The sequence below is a fragment of the Gavia stellata genome, chromosome 5 (assembly GCF_030936135.1).
Source record: "Gavia stellata isolate bGavSte3 chromosome 5, bGavSte3.hap2, whole genome shotgun sequence".
Taxonomy (NCBI): Eukaryota; Metazoa; Chordata; class Aves; order Gaviiformes; family Gaviidae; genus Gavia; species Gavia stellata.
This window is the reverse complement of record NC_082598.1, coordinates 20656965-20679046: the sequence shown is the minus strand read 5'-3', so window position 1 is coordinate 20679046 and position 22082 is coordinate 20656965. Positions and strand designations below refer to the sequence as shown.

General features: G+C 45.2%; 1 protein-coding gene across 1 annotated transcript; it reads left to right on the top strand.

Moving 5' to 3' along the window:
* The first annotated feature begins 1580 nt into the window (after window positions 1-1580).
* Window positions 1581-20340, top strand: LGI2 (leucine rich repeat LGI family member 2). The gene is made up of 8 exons (XM_059817557.1): window positions 1581-1774; window positions 1869-1940; window positions 4828-4899; window positions 8139-8210; window positions 8999-9070; window positions 10188-10357; window positions 15552-15716; window positions 18319-20340. Exons 1-8 carry the CDS (start codon window positions 1581-1583, stop codon window positions 19134-19136), a joined length of 1635 nt encoding a protein of 544 aa, XP_059673540.1. The 3' UTR covers window positions 19137-20340.
* The last annotated feature ends 1742 nt before the right edge of the window (window positions 20341-22082 follow it).

Below are 22082 nucleotides of genomic sequence, written 5' to 3'. Positions count from 1 at the left end.
CTCAGGATAAAGCACCCGTGACCCAGCTGGGAGAGACTGACAGGAAAATCCAACTGGGCTCACGGTTCACAACAATTTCTGTCTGCTTGCCAACAAAATAAACATCCTGAGACTACTGTGGTTGTTGAATTAAGATGCAGATGTGGTGTGTAATAGTTCCTGCAAAGAGGTGTATTACATGAATCATTAAAATCACTGAAAAGATAAAACCAAGCAAAGAAAACTGGGAGTAACACTGACCACAAACCATTTCTCTGTCTTGCTTCTACCTAATCAGGCGATAAAGAAATGAACCCGCTAACTCAGGTGTTGCTCATGCTTTCCGAATTTTTGCCTCCCAGGGGGATTATGTATGGGTGGAGACGATGAGAATTGGGTCTGCTCAGCGTGAAGAAGAGGAGTCTCGCTGCTGTCTTCAACTACCTAACGGGAGGCTCTGCTGCAGCTGCGCAGTAAACGGTGCGAGCCAGCAGACACAGGCTGCAGCAGTGGAAATTGTCACAAAAACTTCACAACTGGCCTGCCCCGACCAAGGAGAGAGGCTCGGATGCAAAGGATAGCCATACAAGGGTAATGTTTTTGTTCTTGCGCATGAGGTGTCCCATTCAAATTGGGGCAGCCTGAATGCGGTTTTACACACAGTTCTTATACCTTTCAGGCATTCAGATACAACATGATTTGATCAATCGCTACTTAACACACACGCACTACTCTTTTGCAAAGCAACTATAATTCTACGGTGTCATCATCCATCTGCTTCTTTCTTGACCTAGACATCCCTGGAGCTGGTCTTGCTACAGTTACTTGTTTACGACAGCAGATAATCGGAGGGTATCACAGAGGTGTTAGGGGGGCTGAGGGTGCTGGTGTTATCTCAGTAGTCCAGGGGGTATCCTTTTTCTTCAGGGTGGGGGCTGTCATCCTCCTCCTTGCAATGAGCAAGGGGTCCTTTAGTCATGCTTACTTAGGCATGACTATGCAGTATACAATATATATCTCTCTCTCTCAAGAAAGTTAATACAATTTCACACTATAAAGACTAATAGGGAATGGGATTTTCCTAACGAAATTCAGGCTAGCTAGGAGGAAGATAACTCACCCCAGTGACAGTGCGCAACCATGAGCACAGGCTGCCCTGAGAAGCTGTACCATTTCAGCTGGGTTTTTTTCCTTTTTTTTTTTTTATTTTTAAAGTAAATTTTGAATCCCTGCGTAAATACCTGTCCTGAAGTTAAGGTGCGCGTTGATCAAGTGATTCTTCTACCCCCAATTTTTGGGTTTTGGTTTTTTTTTGGATGATTCTGCAAGAAAATAATTGCTGGGGCAGCATCCCTCGGGAGGCAGCAGCGGGGGGCCGCCGACGCGCTCTGCCTCCCGGCGGGGCTTTGCCCGGGAGGCAGAGCGCGTCGGCGGCCCCCCGCTTCGCGCCGCCCCTCGCACCGCCCGGCCGGCGGCGGGACCCCCCGCCCCGCCCGCCCCCGGCCCGGCCCCGCAGCGCGGCGGCGGGGCGGCGCCGCGCTGATGTCAGGGCGCGGGAGGCGGCGGGGAGCGGCCGCCGGCCGGCGGGCAGCGGCGCCGCTATGGCGGTCCCGTTGCGGCTGTCGGCTCTCTGCGCCGCCGCCGCCATGCTGCTGCTGCTGCTGCCGCTGCCGTCGCCCGCCGCTCCGCGGAGGCCGCCGCGCTGCGCGCCGCCCTGCAGCTGCTGGCGGGAGTCGGCGCTGTGCGTAGGGGCGGCCGGGCCGCCGCGCAGCCTGCCCGCCGGCCTGGGCTCCCTGTGAGTGCGGGGGATCGGCGGTGCGGGGGGGAGGCGGCGGTGCGGGGGGTGATGCGGGGCCGTCCCGCTTGACGGGTGGCTTCTCTTTTTGCAGGAGCCTGGTAAACGGGACCTTCTCCGAAGTCAAGGACAGGATGTTCTCCCACCTGCCCTCCCTGCAGCTGCTGTAAGTATGGCACTGAAGAAGCCGACGGCCAGTTAGCGCTTCGCCCGGTCCTCCTCCGTGGAGTTACGGGTGCCCTTGCAGAAGGGGAGGTAACGGGTAACTGCCCCGCTAGTGCGGCCCCGCTGATAGAGCAGCTGTTTCGTCACGGAGGGATGCGTTTTCCGCCCATAAACCACTTCACAAATCGTGCACTGAGTTACTGAAGGAAGACACAATGTTTTCCGATGCCCTAAGTTCCTTTTTTAAAAATTGCAGCTCTTACAAGGTTAGGGCAGAGTTTTCCTCCAGAACCATGTGGCCACTCTCACTCGCGCTCACCTTGCGCCCTGCTGTCTCGCGTTGGCTTTGGGACGTCGTGGGCGCGACGGGGGGTGAGCAGAGGCTGCCGGGACGCACCTCGGAGGAAAGCCTCTGGGCGTGAAGCGCTGGTGTTGTCTGCAGCATGACTGTGCTTCAGCATCCGCCTTGGAGGGCGGCCCTTCGGATGCCTTCTGACCTGATGGACCTACAGACCATCCCGGTCCTCTGTCCCAGGGGAGAGCCGTCCAGCTCCCGGCACTCTGCAGCCCTCCCTCCTTCCTGACCTCGGGCAAATCGCTTGGTTGTGCCCGTGTTGCAGTCAGGTGCGTGCCTGCAGCTCCGGTAGCTTACCCAAACTTGCTTTAATTTGGCTGTCCTGGGAGGCAGTAGCAGGGAAGACACAGAGATACGGGGTGCGGTACAGCCCCCCTGGGGAGCCCGGGTACTCATTTCTCTGGTAGGCTGCAGAGAAGCCATGCCGCTGCCTGTGCCCTGGCTAGCCCAGCGCAGCCTGCCTGTAACGCCTAATACCAAGCAGACCCTCCACACCTCCCCCTGTAAGGACCGGGCTGCCCACAAAGCAAAGACACGCTGCAGAGAAAAATTCGGCAAGAAGATGTGAGGCATGCCAGAAGCCCAGGCTAAGCGCTTGCCACAGAGCTAGGTGTTAAAATTGGTCTTAGCAGGAGATAGTCCCTAAAATCATTTGGTAGCACGATGGCCAGCCTCCTCGCCTTGGGCACCCCTACCTCATTCTCAAAGGCTTGTCTCGCTATCTGGGGGGAGCAGCACCCCATGGAAAACGCTGGGGAGCAGTGGGCAAAGCAAGGGGTGGAGGCTTTTACCTTCTTTAGCGTTGCACCGGTCCCAAACCCAAGTTTTTGTGGGACTTGGGGGCCAGCACAGAGCCCAGGGCAGAGGGCAGGGGGACTTGGTCCACCGATGAATGGGGGCAAACAGCAGGCCTGTGCCAGCTGGGAAGGAAAGGGATGAATCCAAGGGTGGGTTGAGAGAAACCATGGGTGGAAAATTAGAGATGGGGGGAATCTGGCTTGTTTTAGGTACTGGTACTGGGAAGAGGGAGGAAGAGCAGGTGAAGGTTATCCCTTTCCCTTAGCTGTAGTAGGTTTCCAGGAGGAGATGTTGGGGTGTGTGGGGTGGTGGGGCAGCGGTCAATTGTTGAGAAAGTCAGAAGTTGCCCATGTCACTTTATGCGGTAGATCAGACGTGGGAGCGAGAGGGGTTTGTCAGCACCACCACCACCTTGGGCCCTGACGAATTGTGGTGGTTAGTGTAATTTGTGACTTTTCCCTTCAAACATGAGAAAAAAGAATGATTAAATGGCAGAAGAGATACATGCATAATTGAGCACTTGGGTACCTCAGGACTATGTCTAATGTGGCAGTAGCTGTGGTAAAATAGTAACGCAAGGATTTATTTTTGATGGCAGTCTGCATCTTTGTCAGATTTCTTTGGGATAATTTAAGGAGCATTTGTCTAGTATTAGCATAATAACCAAGGATCACAGGGGAAGTTTGCGTTTCATGTTCATTAGTCTTCGAAATTAATTTTAGTAAAATGCCTAAAACCATACAAAAAGAGGATTAATAAGTTACTGTAATAAAGCAATTAGTGCAGACATACTCACTCATAACGGAAAATTCTGGGATGTTCCAAAAATTATTTCTTTTGAGTAACGTTCGATTTTTAGACCAAATAAGTTTAGCTCTTTTCTTAAAAGGAGATCGCTCTCTGTGCTTTTGAACATCAACACTGGAGATCGTCCGCTGTTGTGCTTTGATACAGCAAAGAAGGAACTTTGCTGGCAAAGCCTTTCCGTAGCATCCTTCTCCCTGACCGCCTTGTCCTGCCTCAGGTGACAGCCGCTCCAGTGCAGCTCTAACACGTTTTGTCCCTGAGGTTCACGCGGGAGGGCAAGGCAGTGCCCGGAGCAGGCAGCACCGCCACTCTTCCTTGCTGCCTGCGGACACAGGGCTTTGCAAGGACAGCAGGACTGTCTGTCTCTGGCGCTTTGGGCACGTCTGTGTTTCCAGCTGACGAACTGTCCTCCCACGCCACGGGCCATAGCCCTTCTGCAGGTCAGGCTTGGAGCATGCCCCTGGGAGTGCAGAATGAGCGAGCACTGACCCACTGCGACTGCATAAATGAGAGCTGGTGCTGGTGCTTGGGAGCTCAGGAGCGGTGCTGAGATAGTGTCTTGAAAATTGTCGGTGTGGCTGCAGGGGTGGTGGGCAACTGGGGTCCACACTCAGCAGACCTGCCCTCTAAAGACGGCTTGTCCTGCTCAGGGCACCAGAGAGCCGAGGGCCAGGTTGCATTTAACCGAGGTGAATGGCATGGCGAGCATTTCTCCTGGGGAGCAGTGAACGTTAACTAGCATCACATTATGCCTTTGATTTTTTTTTTTTTATAGACCATCCCACAGTATTTTATGTTTGCTGCATTGGTGGGGCAATATGGGCTCAAGTCAGTAAGATTGGTTTGGTCATGTGCAACAAACACAACGGGCATAATCCAGTGTGTCAAGTTTTAATGTGCTTTCCTAATGCCTGCTCTCCATTTTTAGTTTGCTGAACTCCAACTCCTTCACTGTTATACGAGATGATGCCTTTGCTGGTCTCTTCCATCTAGAATACCTGTAAGTTTGGTATTTTATGTCTTCCCCTGTCCTCTATAAATCAAGATGTTTTGATAAGTTGCCAAGACTCCTGATGTGGAGTCTTAGTCTTTACTGTGATTCCCAGGAGCAGGGGAGACGAAGGATTTATGTTCCTCTCCTGTGCAAATGTTCTTTACAGTGGCTCACCATTTTTCAGAGGTTGCAGAGGATTTTTAAAATATGCTGTAAATGCAAGGTGGCTCTGTGCAATTACAGTACACCAAAAAGGCATTGCTTAGCAAGAGCTTGTCCTGGCTTTCCAGAACAGTGCCACCACTGTCGAGGGGCTTTGAGAAGGAGGTGGGGGAGCCTCTCCTGGCCTGCTGGCAGCCTGAAGAGGACTTGCAGAGGATCCATGTACTTCCCAGAACAACCCTGATTACCAAACTGGTTCGCTTCCCCCAACTTTCCTCTCCAACTTCACCTTTTTTCTGATATCTCATTTATTGCCCGTGGCATTTATCTTTATATTATAAATACTTATGAATATATGAATATATAAATATATATTTCATATTATATAAATAATTGTAATTATTTATATTATTATTTAAATTTATTTAACTTTCCTTTTCTTTACTTAGTTCACTCAGTTGATTTTTACATTACCTTCATTTCCCGATTTTTTTTTTTTTTTTTTTTTAGGTCACCCTTTTTTCTTTTAAAAAAAAGTATTAGCCCTGGTACCAGGTTGTCCTCACTTCATACTCCAAAGGACTGCCATTTCTCTGTGTTTCTCGGACATGAGCTGGTATGTTTGAAACTCTGATATGGTCTGAAAAAATTCCTCTTTCCACCTACCTTCCTGTGCTGAAAGGTAGCTGCGGAAAACATTTCTGTCTTTTTCTAAAGGAAGAACAATGCTCATAAAACTGACTCTTGCTAAAGTCTTGCACGCAAATAGGTATTAAGGTGGGGTACATTGAGGATTGATAGTCTGATACGTGCTGAGCAGCCAACAATGGAATTTGCAGACCAAGAAATAGAGGATAATGGTAAATGGTATATGCTAAAATCCATGATTCAGCTACATCTGGATTTTTCAGAGATAGCGAGTTATCTAATCATTCTCTTTTCCATGCATCCACAGGAAAAAAAGTAATTCGCAATATGTTTGTAAAAAGGAAGAAAAACATTTTATTATTGTTTCATTAATGACTTGCTTTCAAGTGCTGATGAGCTTGTCCCAGCAGCATATGCAGCGGCAGTGGTTGCATTGGTGACTGCAGCCAGACCCCTGTCGAAGAAAAAAAATCCTGCCCCTCCTCAGCTGGTCAAAGGAGACATCTCTGTCCCTGGTTGCCAGCTGCAAGCCAGGGAACAGGATGAAGACTGGTAAAGCCTTACAGTTTCAATTTCCTTTAGCAGCAGCTGAACAAGTGGTCTCAGTTAATGGTTGTGGTCGCCCTCCCTGCCACGTCCACAGAGCTCTTCCTCTTCCCAGCAAACCGCACCTCCACCTTTTGGGAACCAGGTGCGAGCGGCCTTTCTCTGGGTATTTATTTGGCCACGCAGCCAGTAACACCATTACAGCTTCGATAGCTCATGTCTCTCAGTTACCAGTGATGAGACCTTACGGAGAACAAGAAAACCTCACTGGCAAACAAGAGTGACGAGTTTCTTTGTGTACAAAGCAAAGTTTCTGGATGAAGAGCAGATGGGGAGCACCCACAGCAGATACCTATACATATATCTCCAGCTGTGTCCTGCTGTTCTTGCAGCACTGATAATGGCATTCAATGCACCCTTAAACTAACTGGCTCCGTGTGGAGTCTGGGTAAGACAGGTCTGATAAAGATGGGAGCTTTGCTGGTGAACAGAGTGGCATTCTCAGGGTAGCATCCCTTTGAGGCCAGGTTTGGTGACTTGGGAATCTGGCAAATTACTGAGACTTAGGCCAAATTTGCATCTTCTTGCTGCAGCGTGTGCAGTGAAGCTGTGTTTATTTGCATGGGCCGGTGAGCTGGCACTGTGCAGGGATACCAGGTGCTGGTGAGGGTGTCAGGAGGCAGCTTGGCTCTCTGCTCTGCGGATTGAATTCCTGTCCCCAGGCAGCCTTGTAATGGCTGACCGTCTTCTGACGTCTTCCATGTAGACACAATGCTTTCTCATCCGCACCCTTTGCATGCAATCAGGATCCCGGTCACTTTGTGAAGGACTACGTCTAAACTGCAGAACCCAGAGCACTTGGCATCTCCTGCATCCCCATCTTGACTCTCTCAAGAAGAGACCTTCGCTCATAGCATTTTTCCTCTATTTCCCTGGAAGGCAAACAAGGATGTGTAGGAGCAAGGGAGACACTTTTATCTCATAAAACCTTTTATACAGTCAGCATGCAGTTGTCTTCATCCAGGTGCAGCTGTACCATGCAATATCTTGATGGCCACCTGGCTGCGATCGCTTTGCAGGGCTGACGGTGTATTTAGGGATGCGTCCTCGAGTGCTCAGGGGTCAAGATGCTCAAATATCAGCTCTTCCTTTAAATGCTGATGTGCAATCAGGAGAAGCAGCATGTTCCTGAAATCGATACGTGCCTATCGTTATTCCCCCAGCGCACGGGGCCGTGATTTGCCCTCAGCTGGGCACCCTGCAGAGGTGGTGTCTCAGCTGGAGAGAGCTGAACGGCGGCAGCAAGAAGAAAAACAAGGCACAGTGGTCTTGCCATTTATGCAGACTTCGGATGTCTGCAGTTCTCGTCACGGCTCTGTGGGTGCGGAGGAGGCACTGTGCGTGCAGCCACGGGAGCTCCCCGTCAGAGCGTCTGTCTGCAACCTGGGCAGCCCTGGCACCGCTGTGCTGCCCCGTGCTTTTAAGATGCAGGTGGTTTGTGAGAGGAAGGTAGGACTTCGGCTTCTGAAGTCCATCTCAGAAGCCTTTCCTACGCAGGTCTCTTGCCTCACACAACACACCCAGAGGAGATTAACCAACAGAGGAATACTGGTTTTTGCTTTGTTGATTTTGTTCCTCTTTTGCTGGATGTTTGTGTCACGTGCTTTCCCTTGTGCTGCCCCGCACCTGCATCGTTCTTTGTGGTCCACCTGAGGAAAGGGAAAAAAGGAATGTCAGCAGCTCCACCGAGACTTCCCTGCCTTTAAGTCTAAAGGGACTGCCCAGGAACCTGCTGAATTTGGAGACCATAGCTTAAAGCACTGGTGATGCTAATAATAATGTTAATTAAAGTCTTTTAAAATACTTTTTTTGTTTGTTTGTTTGTCCAGATTCATTGAAGGAAACAAAATTGAAACCATTTCAAGAAATGCATTTCGTGGCCTTCGAGACCTGACTCACCTGTAAGTTATTTAACACTTGGTAGTAATTTGTACTTGAAGAAAACTCTTCTAGGGGACTGCTGGTTTTCCTGCCCCACAGAAAACCTCCCTTCCCCTCCGTGTGTCAGCTTCCTCCCACTGTCAGTAACGTGCCTGCCACAAATTAAAAAATGGCCTTTAAAAAATTCTTGCTTGGGCAGCACTGCGGCATGTTCGGCTGCCTGCGCACACCCGCAGCTCATGCTGGGGTGCAGCTGTGACCTGTGGGTGCTGCGCCGGTACGACCGTGATACTACCGACTCGTGATTAACATTCCTGGTTCTTTTCAGTATGCCCAGTGATTGCTCTGTGTGTTACATTTGCACCTGAGCAATAAAAAAGCTTTATATATTTTACCTTTACGTGAGCTTCAAGCAATCTCTGTCTTGAATGAGAATAATTAATATGTGCCTGTTCCTCATAACTATTAACAATGCCAGCGGCTGGACAGTGCCAGGTAATTAACAACCTGTAAGTGAGCTCAGACTTAGTAAGAGTCAGCCAGACAAGAGACAGCAGGGGAAGTTTAGACTGGATATTAGCAAAAATTTTTTCACTGAAAGGGTTGTCAGACACTGGAACAGGCTGCCCAGGGAGGTGGTTGAGTCACCGTCCCTGGAGGTTTTTAAAATAGGTGTGGATGAGGCACTTAGGGATGTGGGTTAGTGGTGGACTTAGCAGGGTTAGGTTTAGGGTTGGACTTGATGATCTTAAAGGTCTTTTCCAATCTAAATGATTCTATGATACTAAGCTTTAACTTTCTTTTCTAGTTCTTTGGCCAATAACCATCTCAAAGCTCTACCAAGGGATGTCTTCAGTGATTTAGATTCTTTAATTGAACTGTAAGTAATGAGAATCTTTCTGTTGACTGCCTGCTTCTGTCACTCTGTTACTCTGAGTTTTAAGTTCTGGGTTTGTGTGGTGCTGTATCTGATATCTGCACAGAAAAGAAACGTGCATTTTGTTGTTCTAGCTTTTCTCATTTTAAAGTTGTTTATTTGGTAGACTCCTCTAAAATAACTGCTGTTTCTCAAATCATTGTTGCTTTTCATGACGCTGTACATAGCTTGCATTATTGTGCTTCTTTCTGATGTTTCATGTAAATTGTTTTTTAGGGAAAGGGAGACAATGAATTTTAAAACTACAATTTCTCTGAACATTTTTTCCTGTTATTGTTGCATGTATTCCCTGAGATTATTTTAGTAAAAGGCATTAATTAAAAAAAAAAAAAGGTTTTTTTTTTTCCTTGTTTTTGTACAGTGGTAGCACATTGCTGACTTACTTACTGTCAGAGTTTTCTTGTATAACTGAGCTGCTAATCAACTTTCCCTATTTTTGGCCTGGCTCTCCCAAACAGCAAAGTGTAGTTGCAAGCCAAACAAATTGCCAAGGAATCGAAGGTACAGTGCTGAAATTGCACATACAGTAGTAGAGGGAGGTTAAATTGACTCCACATCAGCAGCAACTCTAAAAATACAAGCCTTACATCTGTATTTTAATGTAATAGAGAAATGGTACCAGCAAGGCCACTCTGTCAACCAGCAGTACTGGAGTAGTTTAGTGAATGAATGGGATTTATCTGTGTCAGTGGTAGATGGTGGGAAGGAGGCTTGCAGCAGACAACCAGACTGTCAGGATTCATTATGTTACAGTCCTAATCCGATGAAAACTTATAAACATGAGCAACTTTACACGTGAATCACAGTGCTCTATTCGTATGATAATATGTGAGCATATTTCCTAGATCAAAACAGTTTTTCCAAAGACAGCACTCAATGAAGGAGAGTCCATAGTAAGAGAATCCAAATAAAACTTAAATAACTTCCCTGTTCTCAGTTCAAAAACAATTCAAGGCTACTCATATATTTTTAAATTCAGCATGTCAAGGTGATAACAGTTCTGTAGTATTCATATTGCTATCAACCTTTTCAAATATGTTTATTTCTGTGTGTTTTTTAGAGATTTAAGGGGAAATAAATTTGAGTGTGACTGCAAAGCCAAGTGGTTGTTTTTGTGGTTAAAGATGACAAATTCCACTGTTTCTGATGTCCTGTGTATTGGTCCAGCAGAATATCAGGATAAGAAGTTAAATGATGTGACAAGTTTTGATTATGAATGCACCACTACAGGTATTCAGAATGTATATTTCTAAGCGCACTACAAATGGTTAAATATCAGAAGCTTAGACTATACCCTTTCGCTTCTGTGAGCATGACCTGGGGGGAGGAAAGGGTTACATACAAAGCACTTCCGAATACTAGAACAAGCATAAAATGGGAAAATTACATTTCTAAGCCAAAGCAAGTACTGAGTTTTTTATTTGGATTAAGTGATAATGGGAGAAGAGCTGTAACTATTCATATTCCAAAAGACTTGATTATGACTCACTTTGTGACTTAATTTTCATCACAGAATGCTTTCTATTATGTGGAATAAGGCCATATACTTATGGCAGATGAGCTTCCCAAAATCTCTGTATTTCCCAGAAAGCAATGAAAAGAAGTTCAAATAATGTGGCTATATCTGTTATCTTTATTCAATAGGCCACGATTTAATAGCATCAAATGTGGTGGCAATACTGCCAGCAGTTCTTTATGGAACTCCATTAAGTTGGAAAGAAATGTCCAATAATATTCTGACTACTGTCTTGTTTAGGATCTTGATTTTTATTTTAGGTAATGTAAAGCATGCTGAAGGAAGTGAAGAGAAACTTGCATGTGGTTATGCTTATATTTTATGGCCGAACAGCTGCAGTTACCTATCTTTAAATGTAGTCACATCATATAACTGAGAATATCAGCTGCGAGTACTGTTTTTCATCTTCCATGTATATGATGTCAGCACTCTGCATTTTTTCTATACAGTAGTATCAGAAGTGTTTGGTTTCTCATCTGTCATCAAGTCAGCCATCATCGTTAAGAGACAATAGAAAAGTTGATTCCTAGTAATGTAAAATAAAGTTTCAGGACAAGGTATGAAAGGTAATCCAAGGGCAATATGTAAAGGTAAAGAGAATTAACTCAGAATTCAAAAATATGTCAGAAGAGCAGCAGAGGTAAAGCGTGATAATGTGCTAGATGAAGGGATGTCAAAAGCAGGAGAGCAACATAGCTTAGAACAGTACCAAAGGTATGTTCCCATGTCTGCAAATCCACCAAGATGCAAAAGTACAAAGTAAAAGTGGGCTTCACTTCATTTTAATGTGGTTTAAGCAATTGTGCAGCACTAACAGTGTGCGAGAACAAGACTTATCTACCTGCTCCTCAGACCTATACTGACCTACCTGCCCTCTGTCATCTCTTTGTACCTAGAAACCTAACTATAAAGTTGCTACAGCCAAAATTCACCCTTAATGTTAGACTCTTTGTCTGCTGTAAGCGAAATTACACCAAGCATAAATCTAATTTCACATGCTGTAGAGTTTGCTGGGGAGCTAAGGCATTACATGGTGCAAGAATTGCCTAGCTTAGTATTTGTTCAAACGCCATCTCGCAGCACAGCATACAGCTGTAATATACTCTTCAGATAGTAAAGGACGTTTTCAAACCAGTCATACGCTGGCTGCTGCGAGGGAAGGCTGTGTGCCTGACCCTGGGGGAGGGCAGCAGGAGGCTTCCCAGGGCTCCAGTGCGTAGTGAAGTGGAGGGCGCAGAAGACGTGGCGCGCTGTCGTCCTTACAAAGTGTCCGAGAGGGACAGACCATATGAAGAAATGACCCATAAGAGGCAAGCCAGAGATAAGTAGAGTAGAAATGCAAATCTTCAGGAGTGTGTCACCCCTGAGACAGCGTCATGTCCCCGGCACCGAACTGGACTTCCCTTGCTCGAGCTGTAACTCTCTGGTGGCCTTGGCCATCTGCGGCGTCAGGCCACAGCTGCTTTTTCCTTCGCTGCCATTGCCTCCCCCAGATCCAAAGGGAGTGTAAATATGCCCATCTTCATTCCCTGAGGATTGATTAGTCACAGGCTCAGGCTTGTACCATATTTTGAAGTAAAGCAACATACCCTGTAGCTGTATTCTCCTTTCTGACTCAGTGACGGGCAGTGCTCTGCAAACCTCTTTCATTCACCTTAGTCTTTAGTACCATATTTCTCTCCTTTGCCAGGTGTGATCAGACTGTCCACCATTTCTGGTTTCTGGTACTGTGTCGAGCATGACTGGATGTAGGATGTGGTAACAAAGCAGTTTGCTTGGTAAAACGTACATCTCGGTGGCTCCATCGGTTCATTGCGTCCTCTGAACTGATACAATGGTAACGGGAGGAGAGATGTAAAGAGGTGCTGCCATGTTAAAAAAAAAAGCCAAAGAACAAAACACTCGTGTTGCTTATTCACAGAGAAAGTGATTCACAGTGTCAGTGATCTGCACTTTTAACTCTTTCTGTGATAGTATCTCTTTTCCATTCCTCACGGCTTGCATCATGGAAGCAGATTAAGCCATTTCACTTTGTTTCTCATCTTTCTCCCACAACAGCGTGCGAGGGGGCTATGCCGTGGCTGTAAGCACGGCAGGGGAACGTGTACTTCCTTTCAGGAGACTGGAAAACAGGCCTTGCACTCCCACAGGCATTGGAAACAGGCTGTGTGTGTGCCTGGGACCTGCTTTGCTCAGACCTGCCGGCAGGGATCATCTTGCCAAGCTTTGGAAGCTTGGCTTCCTCTTCCTTTACCTAGCTGGGACTGTCTTCTGGAGGTGGTCCTCTCTTTCCCTGCTGGCTGGAGGGAAGGTAGTTTGCAAATTAAGAGTTACCTACTCTGTACTTGCTCCTGTGCTGGAGATCACCTGTGCCGCCATGGTGGCAGACAGGAAAGGATGTCTAATGCTCCCTGACAGCACCTCCAGGTGCTCACCTGGAGTAGAAGTCTCCACCACGGGGAAGAAGGGCCGTGAGGAGAGGGGGACCGACTGGTGGCCAAGTCGCAGGATGCAGTTAAGGAGCTGCTGCCCAAAGAGGTCATTGCTCCCCGTTCTCTTTAGTGTCCTCCAGCGTTCCCCACATACTCCCCCTCTGCCTCTGTGCTCCTGTGTACTGGGATCAGCCAGAGCAGGGGCTGCCGGGAGGGAAATCAGCCCAACAGCAAAAGCGTTGTGTCCCTTATCCGTGGCAGCTTGCGCCAGTTCAACAGCCGAAGGAGCAGAGGCGGAGCGGGCGGCTGGAGGACGGGGGGGACCACCCCAGCCCTCAGCCGGCAGAAAGCAGTGTTAAAACCATGTGTCTTGAGAGAGGGAGAGTGAAACTGTGCATCGGGACGAGAGGCAGAGAGCGACAGGGGCAGCCAGTGGCACAGGGGGGAAGTGAGGGCCGCGTCCTCTTCCCTCTCCCGTGCAGGCTGATCCAGCTTAAAAGAGAAAAATGTTGGGAAACACTCCCCTCAACCCCATATTTACTGTATGAGCTCTTTCTAGCGTTAAAGCAAGGCATGTGGACCTGCCTGTAAAACTAAACCAAGCCCCCAAGACCTAAATTTTTGGCAAGCCTGATGTGGCAGCATCTCTTTACTGTGTAACCGTGTTCCACATTAGAGTCTGGTATTTCCAGCTGGTGCTAAAAACAATGTTTATTGCTTTTTACTGATTACGACTGATTTTGTTACCCATTTTTATGCATCCAGTGACATAAAGAGCCCGACGACAAGTACAAGTAAAAATAGCTGTGTTAACACTGAGTGATTTCTGAACGGGCAGTGGGTTATAACACACAGACTGGTTTGTTTTAATTCACAGATTCCCTCAAAGTGTTTCACAACTGTTCAGATTTCAAGAGATGTCTTCTTCAGCATTAGTTTTTTTGTTTCTTTCTCAAGATTTAAAAAATATTTTGATTTTCTGTGACTGTATCCGTTATTGTTCCATCCTTAGCTACCTTTCATGATTTATCACTTACTTTTACTTTCTGCATACTTCAGTGTCAGTTTTCTCCAGTCCTTTTATTTTCCCAGTGAGGATGAAGATAACTTTCTTGTTTTCCTACCAGCATTTATGAATCAAGCCTAAACTCTATTTATAATAGTCCCTCGAAGAATGGAGACTGCAATTTCTTTTGCAGCTGTAGAATCCGCTCTGTTTGTTTAATGGTAGTCATCTATCTTTATTCTCCAGAAGTGTAACTCCTCAAGGGCAAGGCTTTCAAGCATGCAGAGACGGAGAGTTCTTCATTCAAAAACAATTATTTCATAATGCACCAAAATGAGGGACTCGAGTGAGGACTTAATTACGATTTCACCAAAATCCCTGGATGCTCAGGCCCTTTGAGTGTAGGAGTGCATGGTGAAGGCATGTAGCAAATGGAGCTTGAAACAGAGCAGTGCGAGGTTCTGCAGAGAAACTCCATCATAGCGGAAGATGCATTTCCTTTTCTATATATCTATATCCATACATAACTTCAGTGCAGGCCTTCTGCCACATTCTAGACCCAAGTGCTGGCTTTTCTTTGTCAACTCTGCTATACTGGTTTCTTTTTCTGATAACAATGACCTTGCCCAGCTGTCAGGCCAAAGATCAAATTCAGACCCAAGTCTCCTCGCTTTGCCCCAGATTGGCTTTATGCTGACTGCTGACTTAGCCCAGGGTGAATTTTAGAGTTAAATCTACAAAGACACTTGGATTTTGAGAAGAAATCTTTAATTTTGGAGTGACACTCTTAGTCTTTACAGGTTGCTCCAACTCCTCAGTCTTAGTATCCAGAATAAGTTTCCCATTGGATAGTAATTTGCAGGTTGGTTGTATTTTATGCCTGAACTACTTTACAATGCCCCATAAAACGTTATGTTAACTGAGTTTTTGATTACACCATTTTGTCTATGGTCTAGCCAAAATGGGGTTATCCCCAGGCAAACTTCAGATTATCATTTCACTTTCTGCCTGGTTTAGCATAACACAAATTGCTAGTGATTAAATTTGCATGACTTAAGAAGTTATTGGACTTCAGCTGGAAGTTGCTGTCTCTCAGCTTGAAAGTGATTCTAGCAAGGCCATTTCACTTGACGGGAAAGCAGCTTCCAGCTGTGAGGAAAGAGACTTCTCTCTCGATACCCTGATTTCATTGATACCAGCCAGCTTAGCTGGAAAATCTGATTTCTGCCACTCTTTACCTATTTGATCTCCTTGGCGACTATACTTCCAGAGGACAGTTTATGAAGCCTAAAGCAGGAGAAGCTTTCCCGTTGCTGCATGCCTAACATGGGCACTGACACTTCCATGGTAGTGTTATACAAAATCCAGAGTATTTCACTCATTTTTCTGTGTAAATTGTTATAATCAGCGACCACTTACTCCGTGTTCCAGCAAGGATGTATCCTAACTGTGGTAAATGTATGTTTCTAGATTTTGTTGTTCACCAGATTTTGCCTTACCAGTCAGTTTCAGTGGATACGTTCAACTCAAAGAATGATGTGTTCGTAGCCATTGCACAGCCCAGCATGGAGAACTGCATGGTGCTGGAGTGGGATCACATTGAAATGAATTTCAGGAGTTATGACAATATCACAGGTATATGAACACTGGGATTCCAGTCATTGATGAACTGTTGGTGTTTCACAAGGAGGAGGTTCGTAGATGGGTACCAGTTGATGGGTTTTGTCCCAAATCTCTGTTGGATTGTGCAGATCAAAGTGTGTAATGTTTGGACATGAGTGACTTCATGGAGTAGCACATCTTGTTAATACATGCACATTTAACCTCACTGTAGCACACAAACTAGGCTTTTTTTGTCTGATCTTGTAAATTGTTCTGAAGGCACAAACACTTGCTGTGAATGCCACACCGTGGCCCAGCTTAGCACTCACTGCCTGAATCACACTACAAGTTGAAGTGTAAGTTAAAGGAGCCCTCACTCTTGCCAAAGTGCCTGCAAAATAGAATATAAAAATACTCTACCGCATGTAGAAGCAAATAGGTCTGAAGGATGCTTCTAGGGTGGGCTGGCCAGGAAAGCATGTTTCACAGCTGAAGCTGACGTAGAAATATTTAAACCGTGGTTGTTACCTAAAGAGATGTGCTGTAAAGCTTTCACGTTTACTTTCCATTTACAAACATGCTGAATTAGCATCCTGGCCAGATTACTCATCAAACAAAAAGCCCATGTGGATGCCAGGTGATTTTCTAATGCTAACAACCATTCTGTCCCTAACTGACATAGAGAGCTCAGTCACACCATGACAGCAGGCACAGAATCTTTAGATCTGTTATACACTGCCCAATTTCCCAGATACTTTAAGCTACTGGTTCTGAGGTCTCAGGAGCTAAATTTATCCATGGAGCACCTTTCCCTCCTGTTCCTTGTTACGTGTGAGAGATTATTTTTTTTACCTTGCATTTTGGGAAAAAAAGAGTATGCTGCATCTTCTTCTGGTGTTGTGGGAAGTCTACAAAGGCAGCAAGCACCTACCTCCTCAGATCAGCTGTGTGTGTCCCTAATGAAAGTTTACAAGTTACTACCCCTCTTGTCAGGAAATTTTGGAAATGAAAAATTTTGCTTTTTTAGGTTTCATTGTGTTTTGGTAGATTAGGAGAAAATATGTACCAGTGGATGTAGATTGAGAAGCAGATGGCCCAAAGAGAGCTAGCAGAGCTCTAGAAATCTCTGGAAATGAAGTTGAGAGTTTAGGTCATTTCCAAAGACAGCTGTCTCCCAGGTGTATTTTACTTTCCTGTGAATGACGTGACAAGGAGACACTTCTGCTAGGGACTTACATCCTAGCTCCACACCCAGCATACATGCCCAGACTCATTTCTCAAATGACCGCCATGTGTTCCTGGAAGGCCCGAGTTTAAGCTCCAGACTCTGAAATGTAAGTGAGCAAAAGACTTTTGCCAGGGGACACAGGCATGTCAAAAGTCTTTTGCAGAGCCTAAAAAGTGTTTTGTAGAGCTCAGGAGCCACCTTTGCGCTCCATGGGGAGTTTCATTACTAACTGTAAGCTTGACATTTGAATGTCCGAATTCAGCCCTTTACAACATGGGCTTATGGACCTGAACTAGTTGTCAAGATTGCCTTTAGAGTCAACATGCAGAGAATAGGCGTTGCTGTCCTCTGCAAAAGGGGACATTTACAGGCCAGGTGAAATCTTTTCTAGGGTGCTTTTTGACTAAGTTAGACCAGAAAGAGCCTGGATGATCACCTTGAGCATTGATGTCTACGCTGCAGATACAGTACTTGAGATGAATCCTACCCCTCCTACACTGGAAGGGTGGTAGATCATCCGAGGCTGGCTGTGAAACAACTACGGATAGAGGGCCAGGAGAGGTGTCAGGGCAAGACTCCTGTAGTGACTGTGACCAAGCACGCATAGGGGAATCTGTGCAGTTACAGCTCTACTTAAACTGTGCACTTCGGAGAGGAATTCCTCTCTTCTTCCAACAAAACTTTTTGTAAATAGTCTGGTTGTTACTTTTTTGATGTGGTTCTTGTTTAGTGACTTGACATTCTCAAAACGGACCATAACCCAATCTGATCTAATCTGGCAACTGCAATATTCCTAAATATTTCTAGTTTAATGTAATCCCAAGAATACTTAACAGAAACAACAGAGTTAGATTTATCTTTTTCATCCTGCTGTCAGGTGATATAGCCATAAGATGCATCAATATTTCTATTTACAGTAGCAAAAAGCTGACTCTGGCCCTCTTGGAGCAAGAAAAATAGACTATATTTCATTCTTCTAGTTAAGCTGGAAAGATAGATATTCCAAGAATAAGGGATTTTCAGATTCCTGCTGAGTCATGAGATAACAACTCTCGTTATTTTGGAATAATAAAATTTGGCTTAAATGATTGTTTTGGATATTAGGGGGCATGTGTTTGAACAAAGAAAGAAAGAAAAAATATTCTGGATATAAAGGAATGAGCATTTTAGGGTGCATCATACTTGCACACCTTGAGGGGTGTGACATTTCCAACATTTGAAGTTATCTTTCAAGTTACTGGGGAGAAAAACGCATGAAAAGAAGCTCTGACAGCATGTAGCAGAAGACAAAATTATGAGATGGTGCAGATTTAAAAAAGGGGAGGGGTGATTTGCTAATCTTTCCGTGGTTTAAAGGGTACTTCATACTGTGCTAATATATGTGTTTTTTTTCCCTTTGGGCAATAGGTCAGTCCATAGTGGGATGTAAAGCCATTCTTGTTGGTGACCAAGTGTTTGTGGTGGTGGCACAGCTCTTTGGTGGCTCACACATTTACAAGTATGATGAAAGCTGGACAAAGTTTGTCAAATTCCAGGATATCGAAGTATCTCGCATTTCCAAGCCAAATGATATAGAGCTTTTTGAGATAGACAGTGAAATGTTTTTTGTCATAGCAGATAGCTCTAAAGCAGGTTTGTCAACAGTGTACAAGTGGAATAACAAAGGGTTTTACTCCTACCAGTCCCTTCACGAGTGGTTCAGGGACACCGATGCTGAGTTTCTTGATATAGATGGAAAATCACATTTAATCCTCTCTAGCCGCTCCCAGGTTCCTATTATACTCCAGTGGAACAAAGTTTCTAAAAAGTTTGTCCCACACAGTGAAATCCCCAACATGGAAGATGTCTTGGCTGTGAAGAGTTTCAGGATGCAAGATAACCTATACATCACGCTCACGAGATTCATTGGTGACTCCAGAGTTATGAAATGGAATAGCAAACAGTTTGTGGAGATACAGGCTCTTCCATCCCGAGGAGCCATGACGCTGCAGCCTTTCTCCTTCAAGAACAATTACTACCTAGCCTTGGGAAGTGACTATACCTTCTCCCAGATTTACCAGTGGGATGGTGAAATGAAGATCTTCAGATTATTTAAAGAAATCTATGTGCAAGCACCACGGTCTTTCACAGCTGTGTCAACAGATCGAAGAGATTTTTTCTTTGCCTCTAGTTTTAAAGGAAACACTCAAATATTTGAACATATCATCATTGACTTGAGTTTATGAAATGCTGCTGGAGTGAAATTCATGTAGAATGACATTTATACACAAACAAAACAAAAAGAGACCTTTCCAAAACCAGGGTGCACCTATGGAGTATGATGACATTTTCTGAACTTTTCAAACTTGCATATTAATCAGGGATTGCATTTACTGCATGACATGTCCGTTTTATCCTTTTTCAAAGACACTTTGCAATCTGCAGTCATTCAGAAAAGAGTGCAGTGCATTAGGATTAATCTAAGAGACTGATGTAAATTTTATCCAGAAAACTACCTTGAAATGAACACCTCATAAGGAAAGTAGACTAAGCTATACATAGAAATTATCTTGACTCTTAAACTAACATGTTAGTAATGATTTTAAGATTAGAGCCAGTTCTTCATGGTTGCTGATGAATTGTAAAAGTGAACAGTAATGTTCCAGAATACACTTTACTTTGGTTTCTTGAGGTCTGTCTTCAGAATCTCTCTTTGTGGTTTATAGTAAGATTGAGACATCATTTTAATTCATTGTAGATTAAAGGGAAAGTCAAAATCTATTGCCATTTTTCTTCCATTAATCACTATTTCAGCAACAAATTGGGCATAACAAATAGCTCAGCCCACAGTAACTGGGTAGCCAGGAAAAGAAGGGTATGTCACTTCTAGACTGAGAGAGCTTAACAAGTTAATGTAGACAGATAATAACAGAGGTCTGTTGGGTGCCATGAATGAATTGACTACAAATTCTGTCCGCTTTCTGTTTTAATAGGTATTCCAGAAATCCACCCCATTTTGTCCTAATTCACACTCTTCCTGATGATCCCAGTAGACTCTGGGATGTTTTAACAAGTAAATGTTGTGATCTCTCATTCTAGAAGGCACAGCTTAAATTTAGCCTGAAACACACATCTACAGTCATGTTTTCCGTGCTGTAGCTCGTCTGTACACAATGAGATGATGTATTCTCCAGCGTTCTCCCCTCAGCGCAGCACACGAGCAATAAATTCAGGTTTTGGTCATCACAAGCTGTATTTGGGGAAGCCTCCTTCTGGCTGAGGTCTGAATATGACTTCGGTATCACCGAGTCTTTTGAAACCATGGCAGCTGGAGCTGTTTCAGGCTAGAGCTAACCCTGGCTCCAAGCAGAAGGGTTTCCTCTTGGTAGTTCCAGGCTTTTGCCAGGTTGCCAAGCCATTGAAGGTTAGACAAGAGGATGTGATCAGACAGTGCCACATTGGTGTTTGGGTGGCTACAGACTAAGACACTCAGTCATCCTAAATAGGGCACTCCTGGCACGCAGAGACTCTGTCAGGAAAACAGCAAGGGACCATTTTCCTGGAAAGGCTGTCCACCATCCTTGCCCAGCAATGTTGTGTATCAGGGCCCTTTTTTGTTTACTTACACAATATGTTTCTTTAAGTTTTCACACCACTTAGCATACCACGTTGTTTTATCATGTCTTGCTGCTGCATTTCCACCTTGGATAACAGGGAGGCTTTGCGTAAAGCAGGCAGAGCAAAGGAAACTGCCTTTTATTCCTTCATACTCAGGAGTATCTCACCATCTCTGTGCTGAGTGAGCTTCACATTTTTTCCCTGGACACATAAAACATGGTCTATTATCACAAATAGAGGTGTTCTCATAGGCTTTCTGACATCCAAGATGTGAATAGCGCTGCAGAAGAGGATTATGCACAAGGAGACCCGTGAGGAGTCATAACCTACCAGTGACCTGCCGTATCACAGCCTTCCCCAAATTTTGCCTTGCTGCTATGACATAAAATTATTACTGGTCTGTCAGAGATGTAACTAATTTTATTCTGTTTTTAAATTATGTGTTATTTTTTCTCCTATAGAGGTGCTCATCCTGGTTTTATTTTTAATTACATTGGCAACTTAGCCCATCCAGCCATCTGAAGTATTGAGCGCTGCCCTCCACATTCCAATGTGGGGTCAGTCCTGGTGGTTCAGTCAGACCGGCAGATGCTTTCTCCCTTCACCTTACGAACCAACCCTCTGCAGTAGGTTTTAGCAATACCTCTCCTTGGATTAAGCTAACAAATCCAACAAAACGAAGAGATGATTCATATGTCTGCCAGTGAATGCAATTTCTTACCCTGTTCCCAGTTTATTTTTTAAAGCAGGTATGGCTGGCAAGCAATGTTCCTTTAACCTGTATTGTGGGAAGGCATTTTTTTATTGCTTTTCTGCCAAGTGCACGTGTTTAAATAGAGTCAGATACTCTGATGAGGAGTGGCATTTCTCAGTGCGCCAGCACTTTCTTTTAGGGGTCACTGTGAGTACCATTCACTCAGCAAGGGGCATCAGTCAGAGCTAAAAGCTAGTTTAGAGAAACTGGATCTTGACTTTTTTTACTTGAAGGGCTGCAAGAGGAGGGAGGAAAAGGGCTTGTGTGTCAAATACCAGGAGATTGTACTGTTTCGAGAGCCAAGGGGATTTTGAGACTTGGCTATCAAGTTGAATTAAATTAAAATGGTCTCTGCAGAGACAGGCTTAATAAAGACAATAAAGTGATCCACAGGAGTCTAGCTCATTCACACGGGACCAGAAGAAGAAAGCGAGGGAAATGAATTCTGCGGGCAGGCTGCCGCTTCTGCTGAGTAGCTGTGTTGGTCAGAAAGCCCAGCTCAGCATCCCTCCCGGCTTGAGGAGGAGCCTGGAGTCAGACGCCGGCCCGCCTGTTCTGCTGAGTTAGTGCATAGGAGGTCAAAGCAGCTAAGAGGGAGGGCAAAAAGCACCAGTTGATGAAGAAAAGGTTACGGTACATTTCTCAGGATTAAAGAAAGGCAGTGCCTCAAAAAGAGCCTTGTTCTGCTCTTCCTGCTCCCAAGGAAAAGCTGCAGGATGCAGCCATAACAACAGAAATCACTAAGCTTCAAAAATACTTTCTGCCTTTCCAAATGCAACAACAGTTTTGTCTCCATGGCCTATATTCTGTAATAGAAATT

Excerpts from the sequence above, each read along its gene's own strand:
- LGI2 (XM_059817557.1), top strand. The coding sequence starts at position 1,581 with ATGGCGGTCCCGTTGCGGCTGTCGGCTCTCTGCGCCGCCGCCGCCATG. Across the intron at positions 1,941-4,827 it reads CTGCCCTCCCTGCAGCTGCT|TTTGCTGAACTCCAACTCCT; the intron begins GTAAGTATGGCA and ends CTCCATTTTTAG. Across the intron at positions 8,211-8,998 it reads CTTCGAGACCTGACTCACCT|TTCTTTGGCCAATAACCATC; the intron begins GTAAGTTATTTA and ends TTTCTTTTCTAG.